The following is a 17,024-nucleotide window of genomic DNA, read 5'->3' as shown; positions in this document are numbered from 1 at the left end:
ATACAATAATTCGTGTGGATATCTTTCAGTTCTGTTTTTTTTCCTCGAGAACTTTTCAATTCGTGGAATAATAAAATTCTCTAAGCAACGGTTAATTTTTTGTAGGAAAAGTCTTCTCTATTTCTTTAATGATTAAGGAAGTGTCAAAATTGACAACCCATTTGTATATATGTATAACTTTAAGTCCTGAAGTTTTCCTCTGAAGGAGTTTTCGATTGAGGATATGATTATGTAAATAAGTCATATCTTTGACAAAAACATTTTTGGAGAAATGTCGTTTGTACCATTTTATTTGTAACGTGATCTTATGGAAGAAACAAAATAGTGAAAAAATAATAGGAACCAATTTTGAAGAAATATGTGTATAATTTCCCTTTCTAATAAAGACTCTCTAAATGTTTGTTTTAATAAAATTATTGTATATTATATGTATTATCCTCGGGTAAATGTACCGCGTAGTTGTTGAATAAAAAAAATTCAACCAATAATTCTGAAGAAGCTGCTGAAGCTGCTGTACGTAGGACAACATGCCCAAACTACTTTTTGTGCAAAAGTGTATTTCCCTGAAAATCTCAAAATAGATTGTTTCAGTATCACAACATTCTGAATAAAAACCAACTTCTATGTGCTTAGAAAAAAACTTCTCTACTTGCATCGCTTCTGTTGCAGGGAGATGCAGAACAAGCCAGATGATCATGAAGAAATTCATAAAAGTTTGGATTCTAAAGGCGCAGTTCCAAAGACATTGACTAAAGGCTTCAGGAACCAAGAAAGAGAAAACGTAGAACCATCATATATTCAAAATAATACCGATGACTTGGTAAGTGAAACTACATGTAACTTACATTACTATCGTACAGAATATTAAATAAGTGTAATGATAGTTTTACCAGTACCAAAACTCCAAGTGCCTTGTTTGTCACGTTTAACATGCTTCACGCAGAAACCCTCTGTTGTTCAATATTATGTGATGTGGTTTTTAATGTTAGCACTTACGATATGAATGACAGAAATCTGTCAAAATAAGCTCACTAGAAATGAGATATATCCATTGTTGTTCTTTTCTACATTAAAAAACGGTCATTAGACCTACCCTTTTCTATTTCGAAAGAAATACAGTGTTATAAAACAATTAAGTCACTTCCGTGACTGGGCGTTAATATTTAACGTTCTAATTTATCAGATATACAAAGTGGTTACAATTAAACTGACGGTGTCCAGCGTGGCACAGCACTGACTGTAATGATCGTAGGAGTATGAAACCTCGTAGATATGGTAATTAAGCAATGCGCTCGCGAATTATGTAAAAATAATTAATTCCAAATCTTGCCACTAGGTGAAAATATGGCACTGTAAGCAGTCAAATGGCGTACTCTATACTTGGAGTAATATAAATGAGAGTTTTGTCCTTCAGATTCGATATACTGCAGCGTTTCCCCTACTCTTCCATCAAATTCCAGTGTTTGTAACCTTAGTTCCTAATAAACGTGCCAGAACCACCATCGTTATCATGTGTTTGATCTTTCCTGCCTTTTTCCTGCGCCCATACCACGTTCTGACTGCTTACAGCGCCATGTTTTTACCTGGTAGCCAGACTTGGAACTATTTTCTGCCTAATAATTCCCGAGTGAATTGCTTAATTAGCATATCTACGAGGTTTCACACCCCTACGATCATTACAGTCCGTGCTGTGCCACTCTGAACACCGCCAGTTTAATTATAACCACCTGATATTATGTTTAATAATTTTATGAATACCTACATTAATCGATTTTAATTTAAAAAAAATCAAATATTTGAACTAGTCTGTACAGTTGCCATCTGCTACGCCATATTTGTTTACCAAAAGTTGTATTTTCGTACCCAATACAATTTGAGCTCGGATGAGAAACCTATCTGTTGTAACTGTACAAGTCTACAGCACTGACAACCGAATTTGAATATGTGTTGCATAGTCAGTAATTTTCGGAATATTGAGGAATGAGAGGTAAACCCGTACTTTTCGTTCTAAGATGATCATTTGAGTATTGTCAAAATAATAATTTAAGTCCACTACTTGTGGTTAGAGAAGTGCTCTTTTATAAACGTTAAGATACTATATGCTGAGTATTATTATGCTGTGAAAAATAACCTAGATACTTAATAGAGAAAGGAGAGTTGCAGCACAGTCTAGTATATACAGTCACGAAGCTTAATACTTACTAAATATGCAAACGTAAACAGTTGAAATATGCATCCATAGATAGTTACTCACCACCAGGATCACTACTATCGCCTCATCACAGACTCTTTCCCTAGCAGACCATAAAATGTATTGTACTTTCGATATCGTGTTATTTTGAAAAAAATTAACACCTTCCTTCCACTATTTAAATATGAAATACATAAGGTTTATATATTATTTTAATAAAATATATATTACATTCTATAAACTCACCTTCCTGGATCTTTCGGAAGGATAACTCTAACCTATTTTTCTTACAATTTATAGTACTACAAACGTCTCCTTGTCCCATATTATTTTTCAGATTATTGTATTTTAGCCATTTACAGTTATTACAACCGATAACGAACTTTTCACAAAAATGCGAAATACGGCACAGTCAATGCTTTTTCGATCTAGACCAGGCCGTAATGTTTGTTCGGGTTTTCTGTTTCAGTGTATGGAGCTCAGTGAAATATTATAACTTTATTGCTTATCATTGCTAAGCTTTATTTAGTGGTAATGTGTTATAAGTTCCGTTTACTTCTTGTTGCATAATATGTTGCAGAAATAATTACAAAACTGTGTTATTTTAATGTGAAGAGAATCTTACATGTTAACATAATCTGTTCGCGTCAACATTTCAAGTTTAGAATGGAAGCTATTTTGAGGTTTAATAAAAAAGAATTTATATTGGGATTTCAATTTAGCACATCTACCTTCCTTAAATTTTCATATGAATGGCAAGGCATTGGAGATCACTAAATTTAGACAGAAAGGGGCAACTGGTACAGTAAACATAACCTATAATTTCAACATATCTAAATATCCGTGCAGTGCAATTGAAAATTATTGAATCGTGCATAAATGAATGTACAAGAATTGCGCAATATTTAATCGAAATAAAGGCAGGTATTACACATACGAACAACGTAATTTTCACACCATAAATAATATTACATCTTAATTCGCAAGTAAATTATGTCTGAAGTGTCTCATAATCATTGTTTTAAATTTTATTAATGGAATTACACTACATTTTAGAGAAACATATGTTACTGTTTATGTATTCCAACTAATTTATATGGTTGAAACGCCGCCCTTCGTGATCGGGTTAAGCGAGTTACATAGTCTGCCTTACGGCCTGAATTAGATCACGATGGCTGTGGTTCCTAGTACTCACAGCGCTCCAAGCGGCTAGCAACTATCGCAAGATTTGCAAAAAAATCACCCCAAGCTTCGTGACTGTATATAGTAGACTGTGGTTGCAGTATGAAAGACTGACGTTCGATGCTCTGTTTGAAGAACAATTTGCTCATTGTTTCCGTTAGCATTAATTATTATTTGTCTCGGATATCAGCTGAATGGTACATCGGTGCCACAAGTGAATACTTGTAAATACCTAGGTATATATTTAAGTAACAAACTGGGTTGGGAGGAACAAGTCAATAATACCACAAGGAAAGCCTGGAAAGCACTACATTTCTCTATGCGTATTCTAAATGGCTAACCGAAAGTCAAAAGAATTAGCGTACAAAATCCTTGTTCGCCCAATTATGGAATATGGAACAGTAGGTTGGGATCCGTACAGACAAAACCAAATCGATTCAATAGAAAAGGTCCAACACAAGGCAGCAAAATATGTCAAAATGGGGAAGGGACATGGTGAGAAGATAGTAAAAGATTTAGGGTGGGAACCTCTCAAATCAAGGCGACGAAAAACGAGACTCACCGCATTGCTTGAGGCACAAATGGGACACAAAGCATGGACCGATATCAATGCTAGATTAGCAACACCATCATACTTAGGAAGGGCTGATCATATTAGGAAGTTTAAATGTAGAAAACAAAGAACGGACGTGGCAAAATTTTCCTTTGTTAACCGCACAATAGTAGACTGGAACAGCTTACCTGCGGCAATCTTTCAGGGTGGTCCTCTTAAAATCAACACATTTAAGGAAAGTTTGAGAAGATTAGACTGAAAATGTAATTGGAGGTGCAGTGTAATTATTTAAGTTGTGTCATGTAAGTAATTGAGTTGATATATAATTAATTAAGTTGATATGTAATTAATTAAGATGATATGTAATTTAGTTGATATGTAAATAAATTAGGGTGATATGTAATTAATTAAGATGATATGTAATTAAGTTGGTATGTAATTAATTAAGGTGATATGTAATTATTTAAATTGGTAATAGTTGGGTGAAATAGAAGTACTTATAAGTTAGATTTACTTTTGATTATCGTAGGCGTTATTATAGAATAGTTTTTATTTATAATCCTAGGTTTATTGCATCTAATATTTATAGATTTACGTTTATTTTATTTTGTTTCATTTACGTTTATTTTATTTTATTTCTGTAATTGTAATTATTGTATATTATATATCACTGCCACCGGGTGTATACCCAATTGTAGTGTTAATACATACATACATACATACATACATACATACATACATACATACATACATACATACATACTTACATACATACAATTAATGGAACAAGGAATCACATAAATTATGATCGAACGCGAGAATAGAATTGACATTCTCATGTATGTGAGTAAGCCTACTAATTTAAAAATATGGAAGCACTAAACGAATAAAACATTTGAAAATTTTTATTCCAGGATTTTGGAAGTAGAAATGAGCCATCTGAAGCATATTACTTTTCTTCCCTGGGCCTCGACGACGTAGTGTTATTTCCACAAAATTACACAGTAGTGAAGCAGGCTGAAAAACTCTTACGTGCAACCAAACGTCAACTGCTGGACATACAGATGGATATGACAATGCAGAGGAGCCATTTTAATCTCAGTAACTTGTGTTCTACATCATCATTTTCCAGGTTAGTATTTCCAACCAAATTTATTTTAAATATATCCACTTTCATGTTTAAAATGTTTAACTAAGTGTCGTTTTGCTACTTTAAAAAATATATTTGACAGCTAGAACCTTATACATTAAAATAAATGAATGTAACACGGCAAAGTCAAGTAGATCTTTGCAGAAGAGTATTTGAAAGAGAAGCTGAAATTGGTTGAACAGTTATTAGCCAGAGGGATTGCACATGCTGGACCATCTTGTTCTGTTTACATACGGAACCAGACTTCATTTTGTATAGTCAGGCTCTTAAGGCAACTGAAGAACCAGGCATTCACAGTAGAGGTAGTCGGGCGTAGCTAGTAACTTGCGATTGCATACAAAAGTTAAAGAAAATTTGTTATGGTGTATTAAAAATGATACATATTACGAGTTTTCGAGTTGTCGCGCAAAATGTGTTTATTACTCCTATCTTACGGAAGATTATTGAAGTCTGTAGGACCGCATTCCTGTAAGTATCGTGATTCACGACTTGGTGTCTTCTGTCTATTTAGTTTACACAACATTCATTTTCGACGAAGTTCGCGTTTACCGCCCCTCCGTGCATCTGAGAGTTCTGTCGTGTTAGGTCGTAGAATCCGTAATCTCGTGGAAAAGTGACCGTGCAACATTGTCGTGTGTTGTATCTGATTCTGACGGTACAATCAGTACCATCTATGGACTGTTTATTGATGACAAGCAAATAGTCAGAGGATATTTGTCTTTCGATTTGACATCTTACAGTCTGATTAGACATTCGTACGCAAAAATTTGGAAATAACGTAAGCAGCATTCCAGAGAAAAAAATATTATCATTGAAATATTGAAGGTATACAAACCTTCAACCTATTTTGGACAGAATTATCTTGGCAACTAATTTTCTTCCAGCATTATGTATTTATGTATTTGTATATACAACATTGACAAATTAATCTACAATACTTTCAGTGTGTAATTACCAGGGAACGGATTTATATGGACTAAAAATATATGAAATATGTAAATATATATGTAGTTATTTTTACCAAAATATGGAATTAAATATGGATTTTTACCAAAATATGGAATTAAATATGGACTTAAAATTATAAAAAAAATGACTATGTACGTTAAATATTGGTACATTTTAATCAAACTAAACAAAAAATATAATGGACGTACCTTATCTTCCAATGTAGTTTCAACAAAACACAATTTTTATTGTCTGTTACCATAACAATAGGTTACAAACATTTCTTTCAAGTGCTGAAAAGTGAATCTTCTTCTATTGTCTCTGAGGATAGATTTATACTGACTAAAAGAGCGTTCGACGTCACAAGAAGTAACTGGTACATAATTCAATTTCACAATGTCTGCTGGGGATAAGTCCAAGTTAATCTTCACTGTTGATCACCACTCATCACAGCAACAACCTTTTGTAGTTCTTCATATCCAGGGTTTTTTGAAAGTACAGTGTCCACCTTAGCTCTTACTGCATCTGCAACTTTACCTCTACCACGATTCAGTTGTTCCACAGTACTATTTATAATTTCAAAACTTTCAGATAGTGAAAGGTGCCTATTTTGGAGACTTTTGAGCGTTTTTATGATGCATGAAAATGTATGCTGAATGTGAGCTAAGTCATTCTTCACACTTATGTCACAGGTAACTGTTTTCGCAGTATCAATTGAGACGGCATCTTCAGAGTCCAATGCAAGGAGAACATTGTTAATAGAGTCTATATGTTCGGCATAATATTCAACTGCTTCTAGCCATGTACCCCATCTAGTTAAAATTGGCTTTGGTGGCAATGGAATTTCAGGGTACATTTCTTTCAACACGTTAACTCTACTGGGAGCTTTGAGAAATACTTTTTTCACTGATGAAATCAACAAATCTACTTTAGGGAAATTGTCTCTGACCACTTCTGCCACACGATGAAATGCATGCGCCACACAAGTAAAATGAGTCAATTTAGGATATACAACAGATAATGCTTGTCCAGCTTTGACCATATAAGGGGCAGCATCGCTAATAAAGAATAACACATTATCGTACATAATACCCTTTGGCCACAGGATACCCATAGCTTCGTTGAACAGTTTAACTATAGTTTTGTTATTGCACTTTTCTAGAACATCACAATGTAAAAGAATTCGTTCAGAATATTGTTCACTTAACAAACCGATAACTACATTACCAACAAGTCTACCTTCTTTGTCGGGAGTCTCATCAATGGAAACCCAAATTGAACTATCTTTAATTTCATCTCTTATCTTCTGTATTGTCTCATCGTAGATGGATGGAGCATACGTCTTCCTAAGTGTTGACTCATCCGGGATTGTATGTTGAGTATATTTTTCAAGGAATTCCCTGAAGACCTTATTCTTTAGTTTGTAGAGAGGAATATCAGCAGAGATGAGAGAACGGCACAGGTCGATGTTAAACTCAGATCTTACATTCGATGTTGTTGGTTGTGTTAAAAACAATTGTCTCTGCTTGGAATTTAGTTGTTTGTTGGCCTGATGTTTACTAGTTGTAATGTGTTGTTGCACCAGGAACTTTTGTGTAGATGATACTGCACACTGACACAAATTACAAAATAATATTTTATTGTCAGTTGATAAACCATCTTCTTTAAATTCTGAAATGTAACTTGTTAGTTTTGATTTTAAATTGACTGAATGACGTACTTTTGGCATATTTACCGTCTTTATAGTATGATTTACAAAACTGAACCTATGTGTACTCTGACTGGCATTTAACTGTTGAGCTGCACAACTGAAGTCTGTTAAAAATTTTAAATTAAATTAATACAGTTTTGTAACTTACTTTCCCATTGTTGATAGGACTGCTAATTTTCAAATAACTCTGATGTTAAAGGGATTACTGAACATGTGTTTAAATCTCTATTGTTGAAATGTATTTTTAAAAGTTAATGGAATTTTGTTTTGTTTTATTGTTAAACCTAATATAATATGGACTGTTTTATATGAAATATGGAAAATATATGGAAATTAACGAAAATATGTACTAAACTCTAAAATATGGAAAAATATGGAAAATAAAAGTAGGATTTTTCAACCCTACACATTGTGAAACATAAAGATAATGCAAAATATAAATTATATTAGCTTTATAAGTAAATATGTATTTACTTATAAATCCTTTCCCTGGTAATTACTGTCTTGATAGACCTGAATGTACATATCGATTATAACTACTGCGTGTTCAGTTCAAAATGTGTCATGGCTCGCTGTATGCCATCATGTGGCTAGTCGATGAGCCTAGAGAATTCAATCTTCCTACACTTCCGCAGAGGCGTCTTACCTATGTGCCAGAGAAGTTGCCTAGCAAGTACGGCGTTCATGCTGAAGAGTACTTGCCGATACCTACGGTAATGCCTATTGTGGCAGGAATGTAAACTGTTTGGAAACACGTACTGAGGTTTGTTTTTTTCTTACTGTCGGGTTATGGGGAGAGGGTTAAGACGATTACTTACGTATTTGTTGACATTAACTTCGACGATCAACATGGACACAGAGCATTTGATTTGTGTTGTGGAATGTTGCCGTACGCAACCAATGATAACAAATACCCTGCGTACGACTTGCCCGCGCAAAACACAGTTCGAAAGAGGTTATGGTAGCACACAGACTTTACAGACAGCCATCTGTTGCTACGACGTTCAAGTTATACCATACACGTTCTCAAGTTCAGATTGAACGCCTTGATTAATAGGCAACTTCTCTGACATAAAAGCTGAAACTCGCTTCAAATCGCTGACTCACAACAGTGACGTCATGACACACTTTGAAATGAACACCCAATATAATAGCTGCACATAATGGTCTAAGCATAGCAAGCATGTCAGTATGTCGACGTAGAATTGAAAGAAAACAGAAAAGTGTGTGGTTTTTATCGGAAGCAAAGTAAAACTGTGTAACTCATGCCATAGATTTACGGCACGTAAAAGTACCCTGTTCTTGACAGACGTTTCCAGGCAAGAGTTACCTTTTTTCACCCACGTTGAATTTCAGCTCTGAATAACCTCTGCAATTGAAAGCGTCGATAAATAAAATACTACTTCTTATAGAAGAAAATTGCAAAATGTGAATCCTTTTGATTTTAAAAGGTTGTAGGCGTATTTGGGGATGGTACCACGAACGCCAAAATTGGAAACTATGTAAGCCAAAAATACATCTAATGCGTCCGTATATGTTTATTTCTAAAAGGAAAATTGCTTGTTCTACTTTGTATAATACTCCTACTTGGCTACACCGTGTTGTTAAATCTTAGAAGATTAAATATTGTTTAATCGCTCTCTAAAATGTTCAAAGGTATTCTATAGATAGCTATGATATTTAATTTACGTTATGAGTACACTCGTTTCATTATAATATTCACTGCATGTACGATAAAACCAAAAGCATTGTCCAAAGACTAGGCCTTGGATAACTGAGCACAAGACTTCGAAACTAGTCAAGCAAGGTAAATCCTAAATATTAACACGGTAAAGAAGTTGGAAATTTAATCAGTGATATAGTGTTAAGAGTGTAAACAGAAAAATGAAGGAAAATGGTTAGTATTCGTTTTTCTTCCTGATATTTATTTGTAACGGTGATTATGCTTACAATCCTTTTTACTGTAGAACAATATTAATGAATTATTATTCCGAAATATGCTTAATATCGAACACTTGTTTGAAGGAAAGTTTATAGTCATAAAAGTTCTGCTTGAATTCTGTAGAAAATTATTGAGGTGAAGTATGTGTATGTGTATAAGAGAAAATTATAACTCACATCTATTTTTGGAGGAACGTCTGTGATAACCCCTTGCAGGTACCACCTACAATGATTTAATAAGTATCTAAGAAAGAATTAATTCTGCAGTAAGAATAGTTACTACTTAGCAAAAATTCAGTTACAAACCTCGTTAGTCGATTCGCAAAAGAATCCTTAAGTAGTTATTACATAAAACGCGCAATCAGAAAGTGTGAGGAAGTTATTTATTTCTTGTCTATATTATTTATTTATTTACGTATTTATCTATTTACTTATTTATCTATTTATTTATTTATTCATCGATTGATAATTAAGTAATTTAAAATTAGTACTTGTGATTGTGAATACACATCAACAATATAATTAAATATAGCTTTGAAAATGAAATTAATTTTGTTTATTATTATTATTATTATTAGTAGTAGTAGTAGTAGTAGTAGTAGTAGTAGTAGTAGTAGTAGTAGTAGTAGTATTGACTTGATATAATTATTGTTTATTTCTAAAACGTTACTATAATCTATGACGTATTAGATGACCAATCTAATTATTGTTCATATTATACATGGAATAATAGGCTATGTAAAAATACAACTTTTTACGGCAATACAAGGATTTGTAGTTATAAGTAAATATGGTACCGGGTACTAATTTAAAGTTCTACAGTTTTTGTGCATTTCCTTTTGTCAGTAAATTTAAGTAAGTTTGACATTTAAATATAGCACCTACGTATTATTTATATTTTACTGTTTAGGTCTATATATTGCGAATGAAGGCCACCCAAGAGCCTGCGCAATAGAGACTACTACTACTACTACTACTACTACTACTACTACTACTACTACTACTACTACCACCACCACTACCACTATCATTACCACTACTAGCACCATCACCACCACCCCCACTACTACCACTACGACTACCAATACCAATACCACTACCACCACTACCGCGACCGCTACCGCCACTGTCACCGCTACTGCTTATATCCTGCAATAGTGATTGGACTTAAAATGTTACTTAAAGTCTTAATTTGTCTTTTATCAGCGGCGAAAACATCCACAGTAGAAGAGATGAGGTCCACAACACTGCAGCCTGTGGCATGGATGAGAGTTACAAGGTAAGCACATACAGTTTATTTCGTATATGTAAATCAATCTATTATTATACCACAGTCTAGTATATACAGTCACGAAGCTCAATACGTAGTAAATATGCATCCATAGATAGTTGCTAACCACTAGGATCGCTAATATCGCCTCATTAAATATAATGCGAAATAATACCGGCACAGTCTATTGTTCCTAGCGTCCTCACAACTCAAGCTTCGTGACTGTATATACTAGACTGTGATTATACTGTACCGAATATAAGTGAAATATGCTTGTCTTCATTTAGACAAAATGAAAATGTACTGTACGTGTATGTAATTAATAGATATTATTACTTAGTGAATGTTAACATATTTACTAAGCAAAAGACATACCGTAGATTATATTATTTTATATCTGCCGGGTCTGCCTTATACATACAGTCTTTATACTTTATTATTATAAGAAGTATAAAGAGAAAGTACTGTGATACTGCAAGAATTGATTTCAAGATTCTTACGGAATATCATCATTGATAACTGAAGATTGATTTTTTGCATGTCGTTTGCCTATTCGTCCTGTACAATGATTTCCCTAAAACTATTGGGCGTAATTCTTACTGAGTTTTTTTTAAATACCAGTACCAAATTTTATTCGAGAACCATGACATGCAATACAGTAGAATAATAATTAATTCTTTGTCTTCATTTGAAATCAACAACAAACAATGGCGACATGCTCCAAGTCAAATCAAATGTTACGACATTCTTCGCGTTTCTTTTATCGAATGGAATAAACCGACAAATAAAATTATACAGTTCATATCAAAAAAAAAAAAAAAAAAAATTCAGAAGAATTATTAAAAACGGAATTATTTTCATTCACTGTTGTGATTATGTAGCGAAGTTCTATTGCCCTCGGCACAGAAAACTCGTAGCAAAATATTACGCGACGGGCTAACACACTGCCTGATAAAAGATTCGGTCTTTTTCTTTTAGCATTACCCACTATTATCTGTCACTAGCTCTAAGTCCCCTTTTTAAGCACGGGAGAAAGTTTAAAAAATCAAATTAGTTTTAAATCTTCTCCTGATTTAGTAGTAGGCCTACCTACTGCTGATTATTAAAAATATAATATGTTTAGATGTGGTAATTATAAATTACTAATATAGTTTTATATTTATATCACTTTAATATAAATTATATATAATACACAGGTTGTAACTTTAATAATGACAACTATTTATTTATTACGAATATACAAATGATACATCTGTGAAACTTCTACAGTCCTTCAATGTAGTAACCAGCTTATCTACAACTCGTTGCCAGCGATGTGGAAGTCGTAGTATCCCTGTAGCATTTCCTGTTCTGTTGATGTTTCTGATGGAGCGCCCTACTGCCTGCGGAATATCGGGAACAGTCTGGAATCGAACGTCACGAAGTGGTTCCTTCATCTTTGGGATTAAGTCATAATCACAGAGGCTTAAGTCCGGTGAATGTGGTGGATGGAAAAGCACTTCCTACTCCCAGCGACAGTACAAATCAGCTACAGGGCCCTTGCGTTATCCTGCAGAATGATCGGAGGGTTCTGCAAAACGTGTGGACGCTTTCTTCGCAACGCGCGCTGGTCTCAGATTGTGCTCCAAAAAATGACGGAAATACTGTGCATTAACATTCTGCGGGACGATATGTGTTAGGATGACGCCGTCACAGTCGTACACAACAATCAGCATAACTTTTCACATTCGTGGGGGTACGACGCACCACTGTTTTGCGTGGTGACCCGTAATGGCGCCACTCATTTGATTGGCGCTTAAGTAGAGGTTCGTATGACCTGGCCCATGTCTCATCAAGCGCAATAATACGCCGTAAGAAGGCGTCTCCGTCACGATCATAACGCTCCAAGTGAGTCTGAGCGGTGTCATATCGAATCCATGGCTGTGTCTCTGTCAAATCCCGGAAACCTACCGAGATGCAATTTTTCTTATTTTCAGGCGATTCTTTAGAATACGAAACACAGTCATATACGATATTCCTATCTCCTGGGCTAACTCACGTACCGTCTGTCGTCGATCGTTGTCTAATAGCGCGGTGAAACAGCTTGCACTTCCTCTTCACTAACACTCAGACGGCCCGGCCGAGCCACGTTTTCCACGCGGTCACGCCTCTCGTTGAAGGCTCGAACCCACCTCGCCACAGACCTGTATGATAACACCGTCTCTCCACATGCCTCAACAAGACCGCCATGACATTGGCGTGCTGTACGACCACGGGTAGATTGAATTTTTAGCCAATATCTCTGTTTCTGCTTTGTAAACATGGCGAGACACAACAGCTTAGAGCTGTAACTAACATGAGACTAACTTCAACTCTCCACAGCGCATGTGCTCTGAGTCGGTCGGAAGAGTCCTTTTAGGGGGGAGGAGGGCAGACATTGACTAACATGTGGTAGAAATTACAATTAACTCCGTCTCGTTTCGCTTTTACAGCAGTGTTGCCACTATTAAAGTTACACCCCACGTATAAATTATTACAGTATACGAGTAACTAGCATATTTGATATGAATTTATTCAGAATTAATTACATGGGCACAACATAAACCGTACCGGTATTAGTTATAAATGAAATCAGATAACTTACATTTGGGATTATAAAGAATTATTCCTTTCGTGTGTAATCCGAAAAATGAGAGTTTATTTTCGTAAACGATCAGTATACTCGTATGTATGTAATTTGAATTATGGCTCAAGAAAATAGACTAGGAATCGTAATATCATTCACAGCATCATTTCATAAATAACTGAATTGTTGCGATACATATGAAATTAGGGTTGCCAACTTTTTTAGAAGAAAATACGGGAGACTAAAGAATCGACAAAATTTCACATAGGAAATTGACAAACTATTCTATTCACTTACTAAAAAAACAACTTTATTCTATACTTCGGCAGCTAGGCATAAATTAAGAATATTTTGAGGTAGATTTTATCTCGCGTAATAGTTTGAAGTCGACTGCAGTTTTCAGCTCTGATTTGTTTAGATGTGTCATGCTCCTCTTTCAAACATCTGTCCAATTATTGTTCACTAGCCGTACCCGTGCGCTCCGCTGCACCCGTTAAAAATAAATATAAAGTAATTACATAATTAAAATAAGACATTTGATCCAGGGAACATTCGTGTTTGATAGAAGGATAAATCGTTTAATATGTTACTTAATTTAAATTGCATCCAAATAATTAAAATGCGATCATTTTGGTCCAGAGACACTCATTTGGTGCAATGACAATTCCTTTAACCTGTTTCTTAATTTTTATTACATGCAACCATAGTTTAATGAAGATTGACATCATTTAGATTTAATGTGTATATTTTATTTTACTTGTTATAGGTTTCCATTGAATTGCGGTAATAACTTAATTTTAACCGTTGTTTTCTACGTATTCAGTAAATGGCGCTTGGCCCACTATGGTTGTGAACCCTTCAAATAACTTAAATTATATTATATAATATTACATATTATATTATATTATATTATATTATATTATATTATATTATATTATATTATATTATATTATATTATATTATATCAGAAATTATGTCCATCTAGATAAACTACACTTTCCAATGGTGAATTAATAATTAATTATACAAATCGGTTAATTTAGCTTCCGATATTACTTCATACAAACACAGAAACATTCTCTGTAGGCTATCTTTCATAGCTTTCGATTGTTGCTGTCCAAGACCCCTTATAGACGAAGTCATTTGTTTTTTAATTCATTACACGGCCTTAGATGGCAGTTATTTTAATTTTAAAACTCAGTTTTCTCATTAAATATTAGTTCTATCAAAATTTTTCAAGGAATAAAACTTATCGCAAATTATTTTTAAAGAAACGTTTGTTATGTAACATTTTTCACAAAAATCAATAATAAGCGAGATATTTCGATTTATTTAATTCAGACCCCCTTATAACCCCCCTTTTAAATAATGTATTTTGAATGCCATATAGCCTAAAATCTAAGTTACAACGAACTTAATTTATATTCCAATTTTCATCGAACCCCTTTCAGCCATTATCGCGTGAAAAGGTAACAAACATATAGACAGACAGACAGACAGACAGACATACAAACAAAATTTTCAAAAAAGCGATTTTCGGTTTCAGGGTGGTTAATTATATATGTTAGGACCAATTGTCTTTGGAAAATCGAAAATTACCAGAGAAATTTCGGCTACAGATTTATTATTAGTATAGATGAGATAAAACATCCTCTGTATGAGCATTACTACTTGGTAAGCTTAGAACAAAAATTCGCCAGTTTTTCCAAATTGACAACATTAACATGGTTTGATTTTAAACGGGTGAGCACTAACATTTCTGAAACAATTACCTTCTAAAAAGGCTGCACATTTTAATGCCTGTCTTAGACAACAAAATTCATCATATAAATGATCATCATTCACGGCAAAATCAAATGTTTGGAATAGAAATGTTTATATTATGCAAAAATAAGGGAGGAAAATGTTCAAAGAGAAGAATAACACGGGAGCCGGGAATCTGTTAAAAATTAGGGGCAAATACGGGAGGGTTGCAACCCTATATGAAATGTATAATGAAAAGGTGTGTCATTTTCGTGACACTGATTTCGGCCTTCTCACAAGATAAAATATTACGATCTTGCAAAAAGTTGATTTCGAGCATGTCATTTGTCCCTCTATATACAACTCTTTCTTCTGAACTATTGAATGGATTGTGTTCATGTTTGTATCTACAAGTCATTTTAACTGACTGTGAACAGATATGAAGGTCCAGGAACTCCATTTTTAAGAGATTTACGCTTAGCTGTAAAACATTTGTTGCGCGGTGGATGAATGGTTAAAGAACATATTATGATAGGCATAGAATGTAAAGAAAGGGATTTGTTTGTTATCTTACAGTAAACCACTAACATACTCTCCGCTGTTTGTAATTTACTTCTATCTTGTTTCTTTAAGTATCCATGACTCGCTTCCTTATGTTACCACTGGAACTGTCAGAATGTTGTAGAACTTCTCTTGCTTTGCTTAGTAGTGCTCTATTTATTGTTCCACATATTAATTGGAATTCATTTCGAAAATTACAACGTAAGTAAAAAGATAGGTTTGGAAGTAAATCCCGAAAAGACAAAGTATCTCGTGACCAGAATGTTGTACGAAATGGAAATATAAAAACTGGAAATTTATCCTTTGAAGAAGTGGAAAAATTCAAATACCTGGGCGCAACAGTAACAAATATAAATGGCACTCGGGAGGAAATTAAACACAGAATAAATATAGGAAATGCCTGTTATTATTCGGTTGAGAAGCTTTCATCATCCAGTCTGCTATCAAAAAACCTGAAAGTTTGAATTTATAAAAGAGTTATATTACCGGTTGTTCTTTATGGTTGTGAAACTTGGACTCTCACTTTGAGAGAGGAACATAGGTTAAGGGTGTTTGAGAATAAGGTTCTTAGGAAAATATTTGGCGCTAAGAGGGATGAAATTGCAGGAGAATGGAGAAAGTTACACAACACAGAACTGGACGCACTCTATTCTTCACTTGACATAATTAGGAACATTAAATCCAGACGTTTGAGATGGGCAGGGGATGTAGCACATATGGGCGAATCCAGAAATGCATATAGAGTGTTAGTTGGGAGGCCAGAGGGAAAAACACCTTTGAGGAGGCCTAGACGTAGATGGGACGATAATATTAAAATTGATTTGAGGGAGGTGGGATATGATAGTAGGGACTGGATTAATCTTGCTCAGGATAGAGACCGATGGCAGACTTATGTGAGAGCGGCAATGAACCTCCGGGTTCCTTAAAAGCCATAAGTAAATAAGTACATTACAACCTAATTAAAAATATTATGACACTTGTTCTATGGGTTTATTTTCAACTATTATTTTCAAATGAATAGGAAATTTGAAACTATAAACCACTACTTTATCTACTTCAGTTCTACAATTTATAAATGAGGCCAAATATCTCAATTTTGGGATTGTAAAGAATGCCTTACATACCAGTACATAACTATTTTATATATATTTGTAAACAATTAATTAATT

General features: G+C 34.2%; 1 protein-coding gene across 1 annotated transcript in view; it reads left to right on the top strand.

The window, feature by feature from the left end:
- Positions 1–17,024, top strand: part of LOC138698030 (uncharacterized) — a 181,121-nt gene that overhangs the window by 128,940 nt on the left and 35,157 nt on the right. Inside the window, exons 2-4 of the mRNA XM_069823710.1 lie at positions 670–820; positions 4,841–5,058; positions 10,883–10,955. Of these exons, the coding sequence (XP_069679811.1) occupies positions 674–820; positions 4,841–5,058; positions 10,883–10,955 (438 nt within the window). The 5' untranslated portion in view covers positions 670–673. The remainder of the gene's footprint in view (positions 1–669; positions 821–4,840; positions 5,059–10,882; positions 10,956–17,024) is intronic.

Source organism: Periplaneta americana, chromosome 4 (genome assembly GCF_040183065.1).
Source record: "Periplaneta americana isolate PAMFEO1 chromosome 4, P.americana_PAMFEO1_priV1, whole genome shotgun sequence".
Taxonomy (NCBI): Eukaryota; Metazoa; Arthropoda; class Insecta; order Blattodea; family Blattidae; genus Periplaneta; species Periplaneta americana.
The sequence above is the reverse complement of the archived record's forward strand: the minus strand, read 5'-3'. Positions and strand labels throughout refer to the sequence as shown.